Source organism: Rhinichthys klamathensis, unplaced genomic scaffold (genome assembly GCF_029890125.1).
Source record: "Rhinichthys klamathensis goyatoka isolate OS25496 unplaced genomic scaffold, OSU_Roscu_1.1 h1tg000111l_1, whole genome shotgun sequence".
Taxonomy (NCBI): domain Eukaryota; kingdom Metazoa; phylum Chordata; class Actinopteri; order Cypriniformes; family Leuciscidae; genus Rhinichthys; species Rhinichthys klamathensis.
The window spans coordinates 6181107-6197250 of NW_026606649.1; the positions used below are offsets into that span (position 1 = coordinate 6181107).

General features: G+C 37.9%; 1 protein-coding gene across 2 annotated transcripts in view; it reads right to left on the bottom strand.

Annotated features, from left to right (window-relative positions):
* Positions 1 to 4999: 4999 nt before the first annotated feature.
* Positions 5000 to 16144, bottom strand: part of dachc (dachshund c) — a 67260-nt gene continuing 56115 nt past the window's right edge. For both annotated transcript variants that reach the window (XM_056254335.1, XM_056254336.1), the window contains exons 7-11: positions 12759 to 12904; positions 12494 to 12641; positions 8101 to 8244; positions 6324 to 6392; positions 5000 to 5829 (exon numbers count right to left, since the gene is read on the bottom strand). In XM_056254335.1, coding sequence (XP_056110310.1) covers positions 5792 to 5829; positions 6324 to 6392; positions 8101 to 8244; positions 12494 to 12641; positions 12759 to 12904 — 545 coding nt within the window. In that variant the 3' untranslated portion in view covers positions 5000 to 5791. The remainder of the gene's footprint in view (positions 5830 to 6323; positions 6393 to 8100; positions 8245 to 12493; positions 12642 to 12758; positions 12905 to 16144) is intronic.

Here is a 16144-nt window from a genome sequence, read left to right on the forward strand (position 1 = left end):
TGCTAATTGAAGCTAAACAGGCATATAGATTTAATTCTTAACCACTTGTTTTTCTTTCCTACCTCTCCAATCTAATTTCTCACTAATGTTTAGCTAATGCTAAATAAAACCATTTGGACTTTTCTTGAAGCTGTAATTAATATGATATTTAAAAAGGAAGTAAGCCTTTCACAGACAGTGGTGATGGAGCCAAACAGATAAGTGAAGGGAAAAGCCTGGTGTTAGTCATAAAGACGAAAAACCTCAGAATTATTTGACAGTCATGATTATTCACTGGAAGTAGCTAATTGTACATAACATAACATTGTTATGTACTCTAGCGCGTCTATATATTGACGTTAGCTAAGTTCACACTTCAGCAAGTCTTCAGTCGACTACAGCATACGTCTAATCCTATACTCCAGCGAGTCTACAGTCAACTACAGCCGAGTCGATAATTCTAACTTACTTGTTTTCTTGCTGCGCAGCTTAAATGACAGACAGACTTGAGTAATTGTCCTTTAAATGCTCTTTATTACGGCATCTCAACCCAAAAGAAGAATAGAATAAGCTTTATAGGATAAAGCCAGACACATCAAAATAGAATCATCATGACTAACATGTCACGCTCTATAAATATGATTGGTTAAATTGTTTAAAGCAATTTTAAACAATCTTAAATTGCCCCCCCCCCCCCCCCCCCTCATTGCCCTTTGTTAGTGACATCAGCAAAAATATCCTGTATCATCAAAAAACATTGTAAGGGGTTAATATTTCAATCAGTCATTTCACAATACAGTCAGAGAACGGAACGTTTAGTCAATTTTCAAAGTTCCATTGACCAAGGTTACATTGAGTCAAAAGTTTGTTAGAAGGGTATAGATCATGACGAAAGTTCGTCTGATGGCTAGATCCTAAATAAAAGGTAACATTTAAGAAGTACTTACACAAAAGTAAGATTTATTTTGGTTTATTGTTAGATCTAGAATGGAAAGTTAGTCACCATCAGACACAAAAATGGGAAGTGTGATAAAAGTTTATCATAAGATGCTTCATCTAAAATCAGATTTTTACGGTTAGTAACATTATTAATAGTATCTATTAAAAATTCACCACGACATCCAATGTCAAATTCAAACTGAACCAAGACAGTCATTATTTTTCTGATGTACATCATGTTTTTTTTGTCTGCTCATATATAACATGCATTTTTCAAAAATGGAAGCTAAATAGAAACCAACCAATATTTTATCTGAAAGCCAGACAGATAATGACCAAATCACACTTGTTTACATGAAAAAAAGAACAGAAGAATGAAGAGTAAAAGACCTGAATAGAAGAAAAAATAGTTATGTTTCTGTCTTTGTCAACCTCAACAAATTAGTGTGTATTCTTGTAATAAAGAAAATCCAGATTTGTCGGCAGCACTGTCTCCTGCTGTTTGCTTTGTCCATTAAAAGGAAATGAGCAGATGGCAGTTGGCCTCCTCTCATCCTTTTTTCTCGTCTCCCTCTCTCGATGTCTCTCCCTTTCTGCCATCCTCATTGTCCATTAATCTCTCTCTTCACAATCTGCCTGAGTATAGAGCTGACAGCGAAGCCCCCAGGGAGAGGGAGGGAAAACAAGCCAATCCAGCTGTCAGAAGTCCAGCAAAGGGACATAAGTCCTCTCAAGCACCCAGTGCCCCTGTCAAGCAGCTTGAGTGAGAGCACGCACACACTCACACATATCTGTGACAAGGAAATGGCAAAACTAGACAAAACAAACAAACAATATATTCTCATTATACAGAAATCTTTCCAGCAAAGGGTAGACTGTAAAAAAAGGTCTTGCAGTGAGTTGTTGTCCAGGTGCAATTGTAAATTAAAGGGATAGATTGACCACAACTCACTCACCCTCATGTCATTCCAAACCTGTATGACTTTCTTTCTTCCGTGTAATGAAAACCACTGTACTAAGATATTTAGCCTCTCATTTGTAACTTCCTGCAGTATTTTAATTGCAAGATGCAATGTCCAAAATACAACAAATTGTCACAAATATAAGAAATAAAGTAGCATATGCGAGAAATGAAGTCACAATTACAAAAATGAACAAGTGTTTAACACATTTCAACAATCATGTACAATATCAAAGCTGTTATAATGATTTCAGATGCCACTATTAATGCTGAGGAGGTTCCTGGAGTGGGATGAATGACATTTCTCATTTCCTTATTTATTTCACATTGTGCCAACAGTTATTGGAACACATTCAAGCACTGTTCAATATCAATTTAACTTTGGCAGTGCCTTGTTTTTTGTGTTTTAGGTGAATACAGGCCTTTACGCTCAAGGCCCTGGGCCTCTGACTACTTTAATGTTGACTACTTTTAAAATGCATCAAACTTTTGAGCGTCAGGGACAGGGTAACCTCTACTGTATATGTTTTGATTGTCCACATTAACATTCGAAGGCCTTTTCCAACAACAACATTCCCACTCTTTTTTACTTCTGAATTTACATGACTTTTCACCTTTTCAAATAAATCACGACAACTGTTGAGGGGGTGAATTAAAATAAGAAATATCTTGATTTAGCTGATTTTAATCATTGTTTTGTCTTATTTTATATTAGTTATCTCGAGGCCCCCTTGAAAGTTTGCTGAACCCCCTAATAGCCCCCCCCCCCCCCCCCCTCCCTCCCGTTGAGAACCACTGTTTTGTATCATTCACTAATAATATGATATGATTTCAGATGTGTACTTAGGCTTATATAAAGATAAAAGTCTAGTTGGTATGTTACCCGAGATCATATTGGTCCAAAAGGTATTCAGACATTCTTAGATCAATGTTATTTTATATTGCAACAAGTTCTCACTCTCAACGCATATTGACACTTGGTCAGGACTCCTCTGCGTCACTTTTTACTGTCAATTAAAGGTATGATAGGCAATTTTGGTGAGGCAAGCAACAGCAAGCTAGCTTTGAAAGCATAATACCCCACCCATCCATTCGGACCGAATGCAATGATTGAACGGACATTTTGGTCCTGGGACTTCCACAGAAGATTATTTAATATTATTTAATATTTTTAATACTGATTGCTATCAGCATGTGAAGAGACTTTCAACCAGTAACAAAGACTGTTTATGAAAAACAATGCCCACCCTGCCTTTAATGCATGCATGTTGTTCATTGTTCGTCCATGATGTTATTGAAATCTTATTGTAAAATGCTACCAAAATACCTTTCACCGGCTGGTCCCAATGTCATTTTTAGTGGATGAATGAAGTCATTTACTTTCAGGTTCACACTTCACACTGGCGTCAGCAGAGTAACCACGGGTGCAGTTCTTCACATTAACACTGACATTTCACAGCAAGAAAGTGTCCTACTTTGTGTCTTCATTTTGAACAATGTATCTTTTGAAAATAATGCACTTGTTTTAGTGAAGTGATTGTACTGTATTTCTTGTTTGATATTTTGATAATGGAAAGTCATTCATAAAGTTTTAAGTGTGACTTAAGTGTCCACATGCTTTTTGGGGCTGCTGCATCGCTGTTAACTTCCTTTTTTCTCTGTCATGAAAAGCTGTACTAAATAAACAGTCCCCTCTTTTGTCAGGATCACTAAATTCACCATCATTTCCTCAGAGGGCAGTTTAAAATCAAAAGTTGATCTCCTCTCCCTTTCCTCTTCCCGAGAATGAGTCAATTTCACGGCACATTATCCCTGCACCATTCTCCCTTTCCCCCGATTCTCTCTCTCATTAGGAGGGAGAAGGAGCAACATGAATTAGTAATGACAGTGAAAGGTTTGAAAAGCTGAGCGCTACTCTCTTGCCCTTTCATTACCCGTCCACGGCCTGACTCTCATCTTGCTCTAACACTCATTTGGATAACTTGTCCTGCACCTCTACCACTGTCTGTGCTAATGTATAATAGGCATTCTCTGATTAGATTATACATTTGTGCTACTCCGTCGTGGCTGGATGTCTTATGATGAACCATTCAACAGTCTTGTTAAAGTCATTTTGGTTCATAATGGACCAATAGATAAAAATGATCACTGATGGGGAAAATATCTATCACCCAGTGTTGACTGTGTATAACTGCAATTTAAGTATGCTAATTCCAGCTTGCCACAATCAGGGTTAAGGATCTCCACAATAAGTATAATTGGACTTGCATAATAAATAATAATTTTACAGAGTTGATAATGCAACTTTGGTCTAGTGTAATCCATTTTTACATGGGCTATATTGTACAGCAGACACATTATTAACTATACAGTAACTCTGAGTGCACCAACTTGATACACTAGCTAGGCGATGAAAAATGCCTCTCCCTTTCAAGGTTGATTGAAACTTTAACCTCATATTCAATATGCCAGAGAGACCTGGAAAGTGCCAGAGACTGGGCTTTTTTCCACAATAGGGGCCTGAATAATGCAACAATCAGTCAATTATTCATCTCTCCTGGCTTCTTATTATGTTCAGAGAGAGAAAGAGAGAGCATACCGCTAAACAGTACAGCTTGAGTGATTGGCTAAATGCTGCTTCAACACATTTAGTGCATGTGCTCTTGAGAAAAGTGAAAGTGTCTATCTCTATGACTCTCTGTCTTGGAAGTTTAAAATAAAATTAAAATAAAATAAAAAAAAAGCATCGCAAACTTTTACCAGTGGTAAACAAGAGTATATTTATGTCTTAAAACTTTTAAGACATAAATTAAAATTTAAAAGTAAAATAAATAATTAAATAATTAAAAAGTCAAGTAAAAAAAAAAAACTAGAATAACATAAAAATAATAAAATAAAATAATGAAGCATTGTGAATTTTTACCAGAGGTAAACAAGAACAAGTGTGTCTTTATGTCTTGGAAGTAAAATAAAATAAATCAAGAGTAAAATAGATTTTAAAAAAAACTATTTAGATAAATAATAAACAAAACAGTGGTAGGGTAGACTTCAATCTAGTTGCATTTGACTACTTTGATTTTGTGTTGCTGTAGTCACACAAAACAAGTATCAGTCAGTCAGTGTTTTGAAAGGTCTCCCTTGTAAAGCATGTGGGAAAAATCTTTATTGTATTCCAGATGGACAGGACAGAAGTAACGACATGCCAGCATGCTCTCCATGTCGGGTAGGATAATAAACGGCAACTGAACAAAAAATAACTCTACAGCGTACAATGCACAGTAGCATGTCTACACTTTTATGTACATATTTGATGATTTGAGACATTTCTGCTATGATTCCATGTACAACAATGACAAAAAAAATCTGGACATCTATACCTTCTTTTCGAAATAACAGACAGATACACAGTACACATTTAAATGCAGTGTCTATATTTGATAAATAACGAAATAAATTGAAATCTCTCTTCGGACACCTCCCTTGAGGAAAGGATGCTTTGAAATTGACTTAAAATGTGAAATGATAGAAGGGCATTAACTGGCAAAGTTTGATTTGAATATTTAATCTGTCAATGTAGTCAAGCAGATTTAAACGCTTTATAAAATGTTTTTCATTTCTCAGTGTTGCTAAAAGTCCCTTAGAAAGATGGTTATCCAAGGTCCATGCATGGTAATTCTTCTCTGCCATCTGATGATGTTAGCTTGGCTCACGCTTCATTTTACTGAATGCTGACTTTCGATGGCCATAATAATCTTGTCAAGTCCTTGTGCTGCAACACACTGACAACAGCCTATAACATTGCCTCATTGTCTTCCATCAGTCCTCCAGCAGAATTGCAGACGTTATTTACCAGGCAATTGACTACAGTCTCTTCTATACAGTATGAATGCATTTACTCCTTGTCTTCGTTCTTCAGTACATCATTGTGGACTTTAGAAAGAGCCTTCCATCTGTGGGCAAAAGAAAAAAAGGGTGTGAATGAAGCTTGGCTGATGTTGCAAGCAGCATATAATGAACAGACTAATCCATAATGTTCTTCTAACGTGCGGACTGAGAGGGAGATGAAAGGATTGTTAAAGGAGAAGACGCAGTGTTTGAATAAATGTCAAAGAAAACAAAAAAGAGCCCTTCCCTTCCTTTCCTCTTAACCTAGACAAAAAGAGAAAGCAAACCCTTTGAAAGATTAATTACAACACGTAGATTATGTAAATTTTGCCTATGCAAATATTTCATGAGGACAATTAAGGGACCATTAATTACTGCTCCTCTTTTAGTCTTTATTCTTTCTTTCTTTCCTTTTTTTTCTTTTTGCGTCAGTGACATTTAATTTAATTTCACTGTCAATATTTTAAATGTTTAATATTATAACAAAGGCTTGTGATACATTGTTGTTCAGTCTACATAATATATATATATTATTAACTGTCCATTCAGAAATCTGTACCTTGTATTGTTCTGTCAGTGTCTGTTTTGCTGCTGTTATGGTTTGTCTCCATTTCATGTTGAGGAGGGTCTGTTAACATGAAAACAGTTATCAATGTGGCTACAAATTATTTGCCACAAGTAAAACACATTATAAAGTTTACAATACTGATGTCATAGCAGCAATTGTACTTGACATGGTGATGTGGCAGATAGGGCAGACCTGGAATAATTGAAACTATAATTATATTACTATAATTCCCTTACAGTTGATGCAGTGGTGCAACAAAAATCACAGTTAATTGTAGGAAGAGAAGTAATAAATAGATTGGCTTTTAAAAGGTGACCTAACTTCTAACTAGATCATTAACTAGTCTACTTTTCATGTAGAATTATGATCTATTAAAACTGTATTGCAATTTTGTCATAAACACCTTGTGAAACATCAAACCTTTAATTGGGTTGATGTACTCCCCCTTTAATTGTGACAATATCTTGCAATCATCAGTCAAACACAGACATCAACATTCAGCATGCAAAACACAACCAGGGTAACAATTAAAATAATTTAATAAGACTCTGACCGTTAAAAAACAATTTGCTGTCTTTGTGCTACTACTGACACAAGACAAATAAAATCGACCAATAAAGCCAAAAGTAGTAAAAACTTGAAATGTAGTTGTCGAAAATAGTAATTCTGTGTAGCTATAAAGAAGTACACTAAGATTTTGTCAGTACAACCAACGTACTATAGCTATTTCACTTAACTTTTAACTTTTTTTTAGACAATCTGCATGTTTTTTTAAGTTTTTTAATTAGCGTAGACTCACTGTATTCCGGACATCACGGTATTCTGGACACTTGACCTTTTCTATAAATAAAAACTTTCAGGTCACGGCATCTATATCCGTGTCATCTTTGCCGCCTCCTCTTTCGATTCGGACCAATCCTATGTTTCCAGAGCCAGTCGTTTTAAAGAAATCAACGTGAGTTTCTAACGTACACCAATGACTGTTCAGAAAATTGCGGGGGGAAGGTTTTCCGGCAGGACAAAAGGAAGAGGGGAGAATACCTCCGTAGAAAACGGCTCTTAAAACATGTTCACCCACCAGAAAATGACAAAAAAAACATTCTTATGGTCTTATAAAATAATTATGAGTTACAATTTGCAAATATTTGTACTTTTTTAAGGGATTTAAAAAATTTAAATATTTAAAATTCTTAAATATAACGTTAACGTTAGAATATAATGCTCACATGAGCAATCGTCGATTAAAAGAGTGTATAGACACTTATACAACAAAGTTATGATGAAGATTAATATGATTATTTTACCAACTTATAGTTGGTAAAAACGTATGTGTTTTACATTAGAAATGACTCCTCCTTAACTGTCCGAAACACAGTGAGTAGAAATTTTCAGCCGTCCGGAACACCGTGAGTTCTCACGGTAATCCGGACACTGCGTCTCCCGGCAGTTTTTTCAAGATTTCTCCAAAATGATTAGTCCAAAATGTGTCAATCAAACTTTGGAACATGTGGAAGGCATGTCCCCAGAGACAGACGAGCCAATCAGGTTTATCTTTCTGCGGATTGATATCTTACGGGACGTTTTACTGTGCAAAGTGTCCGGAATACAGTGAGTCTATAGGCTTTACAGTGTATTCTCTTCATCTTGGTTGTGTGGTCATGCCTTTTTAAGTGGCAGTGACACCATAAGAATTTCATTTCAACATGCAGAAAATTGTCTGTACAAAATCGATTTAAGCAATAGCATTTTGGCAGATGAGCATTCTAACCGTTTTGAATAGGTGATCTCTCACTGGAGGCCGTCCTCTGCAGCGTCTGCTCGGCCTGGTCTCTTCTCTTAGACTCGACCTCCAGAGCCTCCTGCAATTTTCTCTTGGTCTTCTTCTCTTTCTTCAGTCGCTTCTGGATCAGTGCTAAGAAAAGCACAGGGAAAATTAAATAATAGAGTTCCTGATAGGAATGCACTACAGTTAAAAAGTTTGGGTTCGGTAACATTTTTAAACGTTTTTGAAAGAAGCGTTTATGCTCAGCGAAAATGCAGTAAACGCAATAATATTTCACAGTATTACTTTTAATTTAAAATAAATACAAAGTTCTGTCATGAAACTCTAGATGGTTCTTAACTCATCCTGCTTGGCACAGCTGATTGGTTCCTGCTGTATCAGTAGCCAATGAGCTCGCTGCTCAACCTTCAAATACTTGTGCACCCGCAGTACTTAACAGAACACCCGGCCCATTATCCGACAGCAGCACTAATTTAATTTCTTACCCGACCCGACCTGTTTGACATAAAGACCGCGACCCAAACCGCCCCCGCATTAAATCTGCATCAGGGAGATAAAAACTATTTATTTTCTCATGTAACACAAGCAATCAAACCAACATTAGGCATCCTGAGTTCATACATTTAAGGAAAATATACACACAACCCAACATGGTGATGATTAACAGAAAAAAAAAGACAAAGCCTTTGCCTACATCATAGGAGCAGCCTGTCCATACAGGATATTTTGAATAAATGTGCATCCCACCATAGGCTATACAGACACTTAGAAGTCTCTATAAATTAAAAGAACATATAGCCAAACATGAGCCTATACTGTCATTATAATATCGGGAATATTTTAGCTGATTCACTCTGCAGTGTAAACTCCATGGCCGTTGGTCCTCTTAGCAGCATGAAAAAAAAAAAAACATTCAAAATGTGAATAGATTAAACAGAAAGCGAGCAAAGAGCGCTCCCTTTATAATGACTGAAGCTGTCAATCACTTCAGTTGCAGCGTTATTGGCTACAATGCTCAACACGGCAAACCGCGTTGTAATTAGAAAACTTTGACGTTCTTCAGACCACAGAGCTTGAACACAAATAAGCACGGGACCGTTTGAAAGCAGCTGTATATCAGTGGGTACCGAATTGAGTCAAAATAGACTTGCCTATTGGACCCGCAGTCCGTCCGTGCCTTTTGATTCTCGACCCGTACATGCAACGCAAATGACAAAGTAAATATTATTCCAATCATTACATCAAATATTAGTGGTTCACCCGTCGGGTGCAAGACTCTGGGTCAGCGTTTGTTTTAGCAATTTGCAGCACGCTTTCAGAAACCCTCCGCTTTCCCCAGCTCCACCTGTATAGATCTGCTGGGGGTAATTCATGTATGCTATACTGTACAGCAGCAGCATGTCTTACTTGCTCACAGCAGCGTGTCATGTATACTGTATATTGGCAATTGCAAATCCCGTACTTGCTCTGGAGCAGCAGCAGCATAGCAGATCTATTCTGCCAAGACCAAATATATTCCCATTGTCATATCCATTACCATGCTAAACAAAACACTCCGAGAGTTGTCATGACAGAACTGTTTTTTTATATTTTTTTATACATTTTAAATAGTATATATCTGATATCGTATATATACCTGCTGTAAAACATTCAACTTTGAAAAATGACTTTGGAAAAACTTTATGCCACTGGATAATAGAAAAATGATTACATCAAATCCCACATCACAGCAAACAGTAATTATAGCAAACCATGAAAAGCTGTTCCACATGCCCTTATTCAGCCTTAAATACTGTGTCTAATATAATGCACATCTAATGTGAAACTAGGCTGGAGCCCAGTGGAACATGTTAATTTTCCAGTTTGCAGTAAGAGCTTAATTCAGACGGCACAGTCAGCAGAAAAAAAAAGAAAGAAAGAACGAAAAAAAAAAACTGTTTTCTGTCCGATAGCTGTGAGCCTTTCCTCTTTGAGTGATCTAGGACCAACCTTCTTCTTCTTAATCTTTCCTCTGACCACTGGGTATAAAACACAGAAACTGACTCGAAGTCAGTTGGCTGGAGTATAAAGACATCTCTCACTAATGGAAGAACCGGATGATTTGATGAATTATGCAGGAGATTCATTATCCTCATCAAATGTGATGCGGCGAATATTAACACAGCAATTCTGTTTACGCTGATAATAAATCATTCACACTAATATCATAATATGTACTTGTAATTACAAAGGGTAATTCTCTGTGTCTGTATATGTGTGTGCGTGTGTGTGTGTGTGTGTGTGTGTGGCTGAAGGAAAGTGCTGAATTTGCAGTAACATGACTAGCTGGAGCACAATGTGGGCGACAGGAGAATACGAGATGAGGGGCTCTCTAATTAAACAACATTCATTAATGGTGCATGTTGCCCTGTCACCTTCTTTAATGATTCCGCCGTTTTATGACGGCTGCCTCGGAGGTTTCTGATTAGTAGACAACGACTGTACGTACATTCTGGAGAACAGAAGATTAAGAGATTAAATTGAGAGTAAATTTATTTGTTAGTAAACGTGAACGATCAAATGCCGGACAGTTAAATGTGAGAACCTGCTTTACTTGTTTTTGTGATGTGGGCAGAAAACATTACATGTAACTGAAGATAAGCTCTTTTTATAATACACGATTTTAACTGTGAAAGCACAAAGCTCTTTTTCCTATTAAATCCTTATTTTGAGTGGAATCACTTCAAGTTCACAAGAGCTTGTCTTATGTATGTTGCCAAGGCACTGCATTCTGTTTTGCACAAACATCCAGCGAACATGGACTGAGTGTCCATGATAAAGAAAAGGACAAAACATGTGCCAAGATTTTTTTTTTTTAATGCACTCTCTGTATTCATGTTTCATATGGTTTGGAAAGCATTTTTATACCATTGTGCAGAAAAGTTTGAATTATGGACATTTGGAGTTACCATCAAGTAAAAAGTTATAACATATTTCCTTACACCCTGAATAGATGTGAATGCTCACAACAATTTTTATTTACATTTTAAATATATTTTTGCGAGGTATTTTTTTCCGTCAAATATCATGCATTATTAATTCATAAATATTAATTTTTTTTGGGAGTCCCACCAAATTGGATGGTACTATCTAAACTTACTTTGCTTTGCCATACAACGTTATCCATTATTACTTCATTATTAATTTGATAATCTGTTAAATTATCAAGGAAATATATCAACCTTGAAACAGTCTTGCTCCTCTCTGTGATATATTCCCCATTTTTGTATTTTTGTTTTTTTCAGTTTTACACAAACTTTGTCATTGTATGTTTAATTGCATTCATATGTTTTTTCTTAAATAAATAGATCTGAAAAATAAAATAAAAAATAGATTGATCATTGATGTTTTTAGTTTTAATAATAGATCAGACAAAAATGTCACACTGTATATTAAGTGTCTTTAACTACTATGTAATAACATTTAAATTAATAATTTAATACAATACACTTAATGTATTGACATTTCCCTTACCCCTTAACCCACCCTTAAACCAAACCATAACACCAAACCTATGCCTAACCTAACCCGTATCCCACCTCAATAGCAGTGTTTTGCAATACAACATAAAAACAATAAGTATATTGTACCAAACATTTTTTATGTAAGTGAATAGTAGTTAAAGACACCTAATATAAAGTGTGACCAAAAAAATCTGCAACATGTCATCGACCTATATTCCAAAAAGGGACAGTTCTCTCAAAAGTGAATCATTGTTTGTTCACCCTCATGTCAATCCAAACCTATATGCTGTTGTACATGGCTCTTGCATCAAAATGACATAATAAACCATGTATAAGTTATTTTGGTGAACTATTTCTTTACTATAAGGTTCATTAGTTAACATTAGTTAATGTATTAACTAACATGAACTAACCATGAGCAATACATTTGTTACAGTATTTATTAATCTTTGTTAATGTTAGTTAATAAAAATCCAGCTGTTCATTGTTTGTTCATGTTAGTTCCCGTTGCATTAACTTATGTTAACAAATACAACCTTTGATTTTAATAATGTAGTAAAGGTTGAAATGAATATTAACTATGATTAATTATTGCTGTAGAAGCATCGTTGATTCTTAGTTCATGTTAACTAAGGTAGTTAAATAATGTTAACTAATGAATCTTATTGTAAAGTGTTACCACTATTCCTTTAAAAACATCAAGGATACAGCTGTCAAATGTCCATCTAACATCTGCAATTAGACATTTAGCATTGTATCGTAGATGGGCAAAGGTTTTAAAAAGGTGACAGACCTGACCTGACCAGGATTCGACACAAAACCCCACTTCTTAAACAGAGCATTTTCTGCAGACTGGTCTCAGATCAGCTATTCACCTCTGTTTTTCTGCTCGACGCAGAGCTGCCTCTCCAGCGTCTCACGTAGTTCTCTCTCCCTGTACAGCTCCATCTTCAGCTCTGTGCGCTCCAGCTGCACCTGCTTCTCCTGCGTCCGCGCATTATCAATAGCCACCTTTAACAGACCCTGGAAAAGAGGAAACAGGCTTGAAATTTGAGCGTTACACTTATCAGGGTGAATCTTAACACTAATTTTGTTTAAACTATACTGAAATATATATACTTTTTTAATAGCTTTATATACCTGTATGTTGGTGAGGAGGGTTTCTATAGAGGACAGGCCCTCAGGAAAGAGCAGCGGAGCAGGGAATCCTGGGGGTAATGTTGGCCCGGAATGAGACACTCTCTCATAGCTGTCTCGGGACGTGGGTGTGCAAAGGACATTCTCTTCTATAACAAGAGAACACGGCACATTAATCACCATTTTTTTTAGCAATACAACTTTTCAAAACTTTCTATTACAAAGAAAGTAAAATAAAACTTTAAATACATTTTTATTACTTACACTACTGTTCAAGTTTGGGGTCAGTAAGATTTTTTTAATTAATATTTTTACTCAGCAAGGATGAACTGACATACAAGTGACAGTAAAGACATTAATAATGATGATGTGTATTATACGAAAATGTTTTCTTTTCTTTTTTTACTTTCTACTCATCAAAGAATCAGTTTCCACAAACATATTAAGCAGCACAGCTGTTTTCGACATTGATAATAAGAAATGTTTCTTGAGCATCAAATTTCTGAAGGCTCATGTGACACTGAAGACTGGAGTAATGATGCTGGGGAAAAAAAGCTTTGCCAATGCCATCACAGGAATACATTACATTTTAAACTATATTAAAATAGAAAAAAGTTATTTTAAACTGTAATAATATTTCACAATATTAGTGTTTTATTGAGCCCCTAAAGGGACATGGTGATGGGAAAAAAAACTGAGATGGGAGGAAAAATTCTCTCTGCTTTCGCTCACAAAACTTTAGCGTTCTCTGCGAGCAATTGCAAACGTTTTACAAGGTATTGCGAATGAATGCAAAGTTTCTTGGGGGAATGCAAAGCTTTTGCGAGAAAACACAAAAGCATTGAAATATACTGTTTCCTTCCATTTAATATTTTTGTGCATCGCCATGTCCCTTCAGGTTTATATTTCATTTTTTATCAAATAAATGCAGCCTTGATGAGCATAAAGACTTTTTCAAAAAACATTGAACAATCTCACCGCCCACAAAGTTCTAAAACAGTGTTTCTACAAGGGGACCTTCTCCTCCTCCTACATTGTTTCTGATATAGAGAGCCTCCCTCCCCTTCCGGTCGACCACCATGGTACCTTATTTCGACCTTAAATATTGTATGGTAGTCAATGGCGAGAGATAACAAATATTTTGATCTCGTTTGAATTGTGCCCTGAATTACACATATGATGTTTGCCAATTTAAAAGATACATTTTAAAGTCAAGAAAGTCGCAGTTTGATGTAAAACTGTTGAGGTATAAGACTGAAAATACGTAATTACAAAGACTACAAACCCAAAAGGCGCACTTTTTCTCTCAAAGAATGAAGCTAACTTTACTGAAGCTAACGTCTCTCATTTTTTCTAGTCTTACGTTATAATCGTAACGTTACACCGTCATGCCTGAGTGTTTTGTACCAGACTGCACACATACGAGCAACGGTTCTCTTTCATAGGTTCACTCAACGCTGATTAGCTTAAGACGCAGTGGGAACGCCCTCTGGGTGTGCCGATTGTCTGAAGCCCTTATAGAATCACGCCAATTCAATTCAATTCATCGCTCTTGCGTCGTCATATTATATTAGCGCGCGCGCCATCAGCTCCTCAGATTTCTCTGCCTTCACGAAGCGGCCATACTAAGCCCTTCGGTCTCGGTTTTTCTGGCCCAAATAATTCGGATTATCATCAGCATTCTTCATCTGCACTTCAGCGACTGCGAATAGTGGAACTCAGTTCTCCTTGCGGTGAAGTGCCATGGAGTTTCATCGTTGCCCGCCGCCATGCGTTCGCTTTATTGCGAACGACGACCCTCACAGTAAGTGGGTTAAATGTATGGGTTTTTCGCATGCGCGCGAGGCTGTTCTAGGCTTGTCTAAATGCAAGTTTTGTGACAACCTGCTTCTCAAAACCCTCCGCTCTTGGCTCACGGTTTTTGAGAAGGAGTCATTCGTCCCCCCCCCGTCGCGCTCCCGAGGCTGCAGAGGCCTCGTTGGAATCCGCGACCTGGGGTTCGGATATAGAGCTCGAGGATATAGAGTATGAGCAGACGGGCCAGGTCCTTTCTCTCCCTCCCTCTCCAGAGCACGCATGCGGTGTTCGGCCAGTTGAGTTTTCGCATGATTATTTATACCCCAGCCCGAGAGCACGCGAGACGGTTTCTTTTGGGCTGGAAGATATTATTTACACTACAGCGTCCGAATCCGAGGGTTTCGGGCCTGCTTTAGCTACTGACGGTCTCCCGCCTAGCGGCCAGGAGGAGGTACAGAGAAGCTCTCTATCGACTGGCCCGACGAGCCCCGCGAGTCACAATCGTCTAAACTCGGCGCGAGAGCCCCTTCCACGAGAAGGTTATATTCCTCCAAGTGGAGGGTTTTTGAGTCGTGGTGTTCGACACACGCTACGGACCCAGTCAGCTGCCCAGTCGGTTCAGTGCTGGAATTCCTACAGGAGAAGTTTGCTTCTGGAGCGGCTACTACTCTGAGAGTCTATGTTGCTGCTATTGCCGCTCATAGAGAGTCGGATGAGATCCCCCTAGGTAAATTGAGGTTAGTCTCAGCATTTATGCGTGGGGTTAGGCGCCTGAAACCAGTACGCTCCCCTGGAATTCCCTCTTGGGACCTGTCGGTCGTCCTGGAGGGCTTAACGGAGGCTCCCTTTGAGCCCTTAGAGTCAGCTCCAGAGCAGATTCTGACTCTCAAGGTTACTCTTTTGTTAGCCTTGGCTTCTTTGAAGCGGGTGGGGGATTTGCAAGATGTCTTCTGTTAGCAAGACATGTATAGACTTTGCTCCTGGTCTGGTCAAGGTGACTTTAGGACCGAGACCAGGATATGTGCCCAAAGTATTGTCCACAGCATTCCGGTCTCAGGTTATTAACCTTCACTCTTTCCATCCTCCTCCTTTTGTCTCTGAGGAGGACAAGAAGCTTAATTTGCTCTGCCCTGTCCGAGCATTGAAGTTATATGTGGATCGCTCTGGCGGTTGGAGAAAATCCAACCAGCTCTTGGTATGTTTTGGTGCTGGCCGCCGCGGGCTTGCCGCATCAAAGCAGAGAATTTCCCACTGGGTTACAGAGGCTATTTCACTGGCATATGAGGTGTGCGGTCTGCCTTCACCTCTTAGCATTAGGGCACATTCCACCAGAGGTGTGGCTTCCTCTCAAGCACTTTTTAGAGGTGCCCTCCTGGAAGACATTTGTGTAGCGGCAGGCTGGTCCTCTCCGCACACTTTTGTCAGATTCTACATTTTGGATCTTGACATGACTCCAGGTTCCCAAGTTTTATCTGCTTGAACCAGTCGTGTGAGCTATCTGGTCTTTGTACTAGTTAAGACAGCGCTTAGCTTGGCGAGTTTGGTATTTCGTTCCCACTGCGTCTTAAAGTGTCTATGTCAGGTTAAATTTT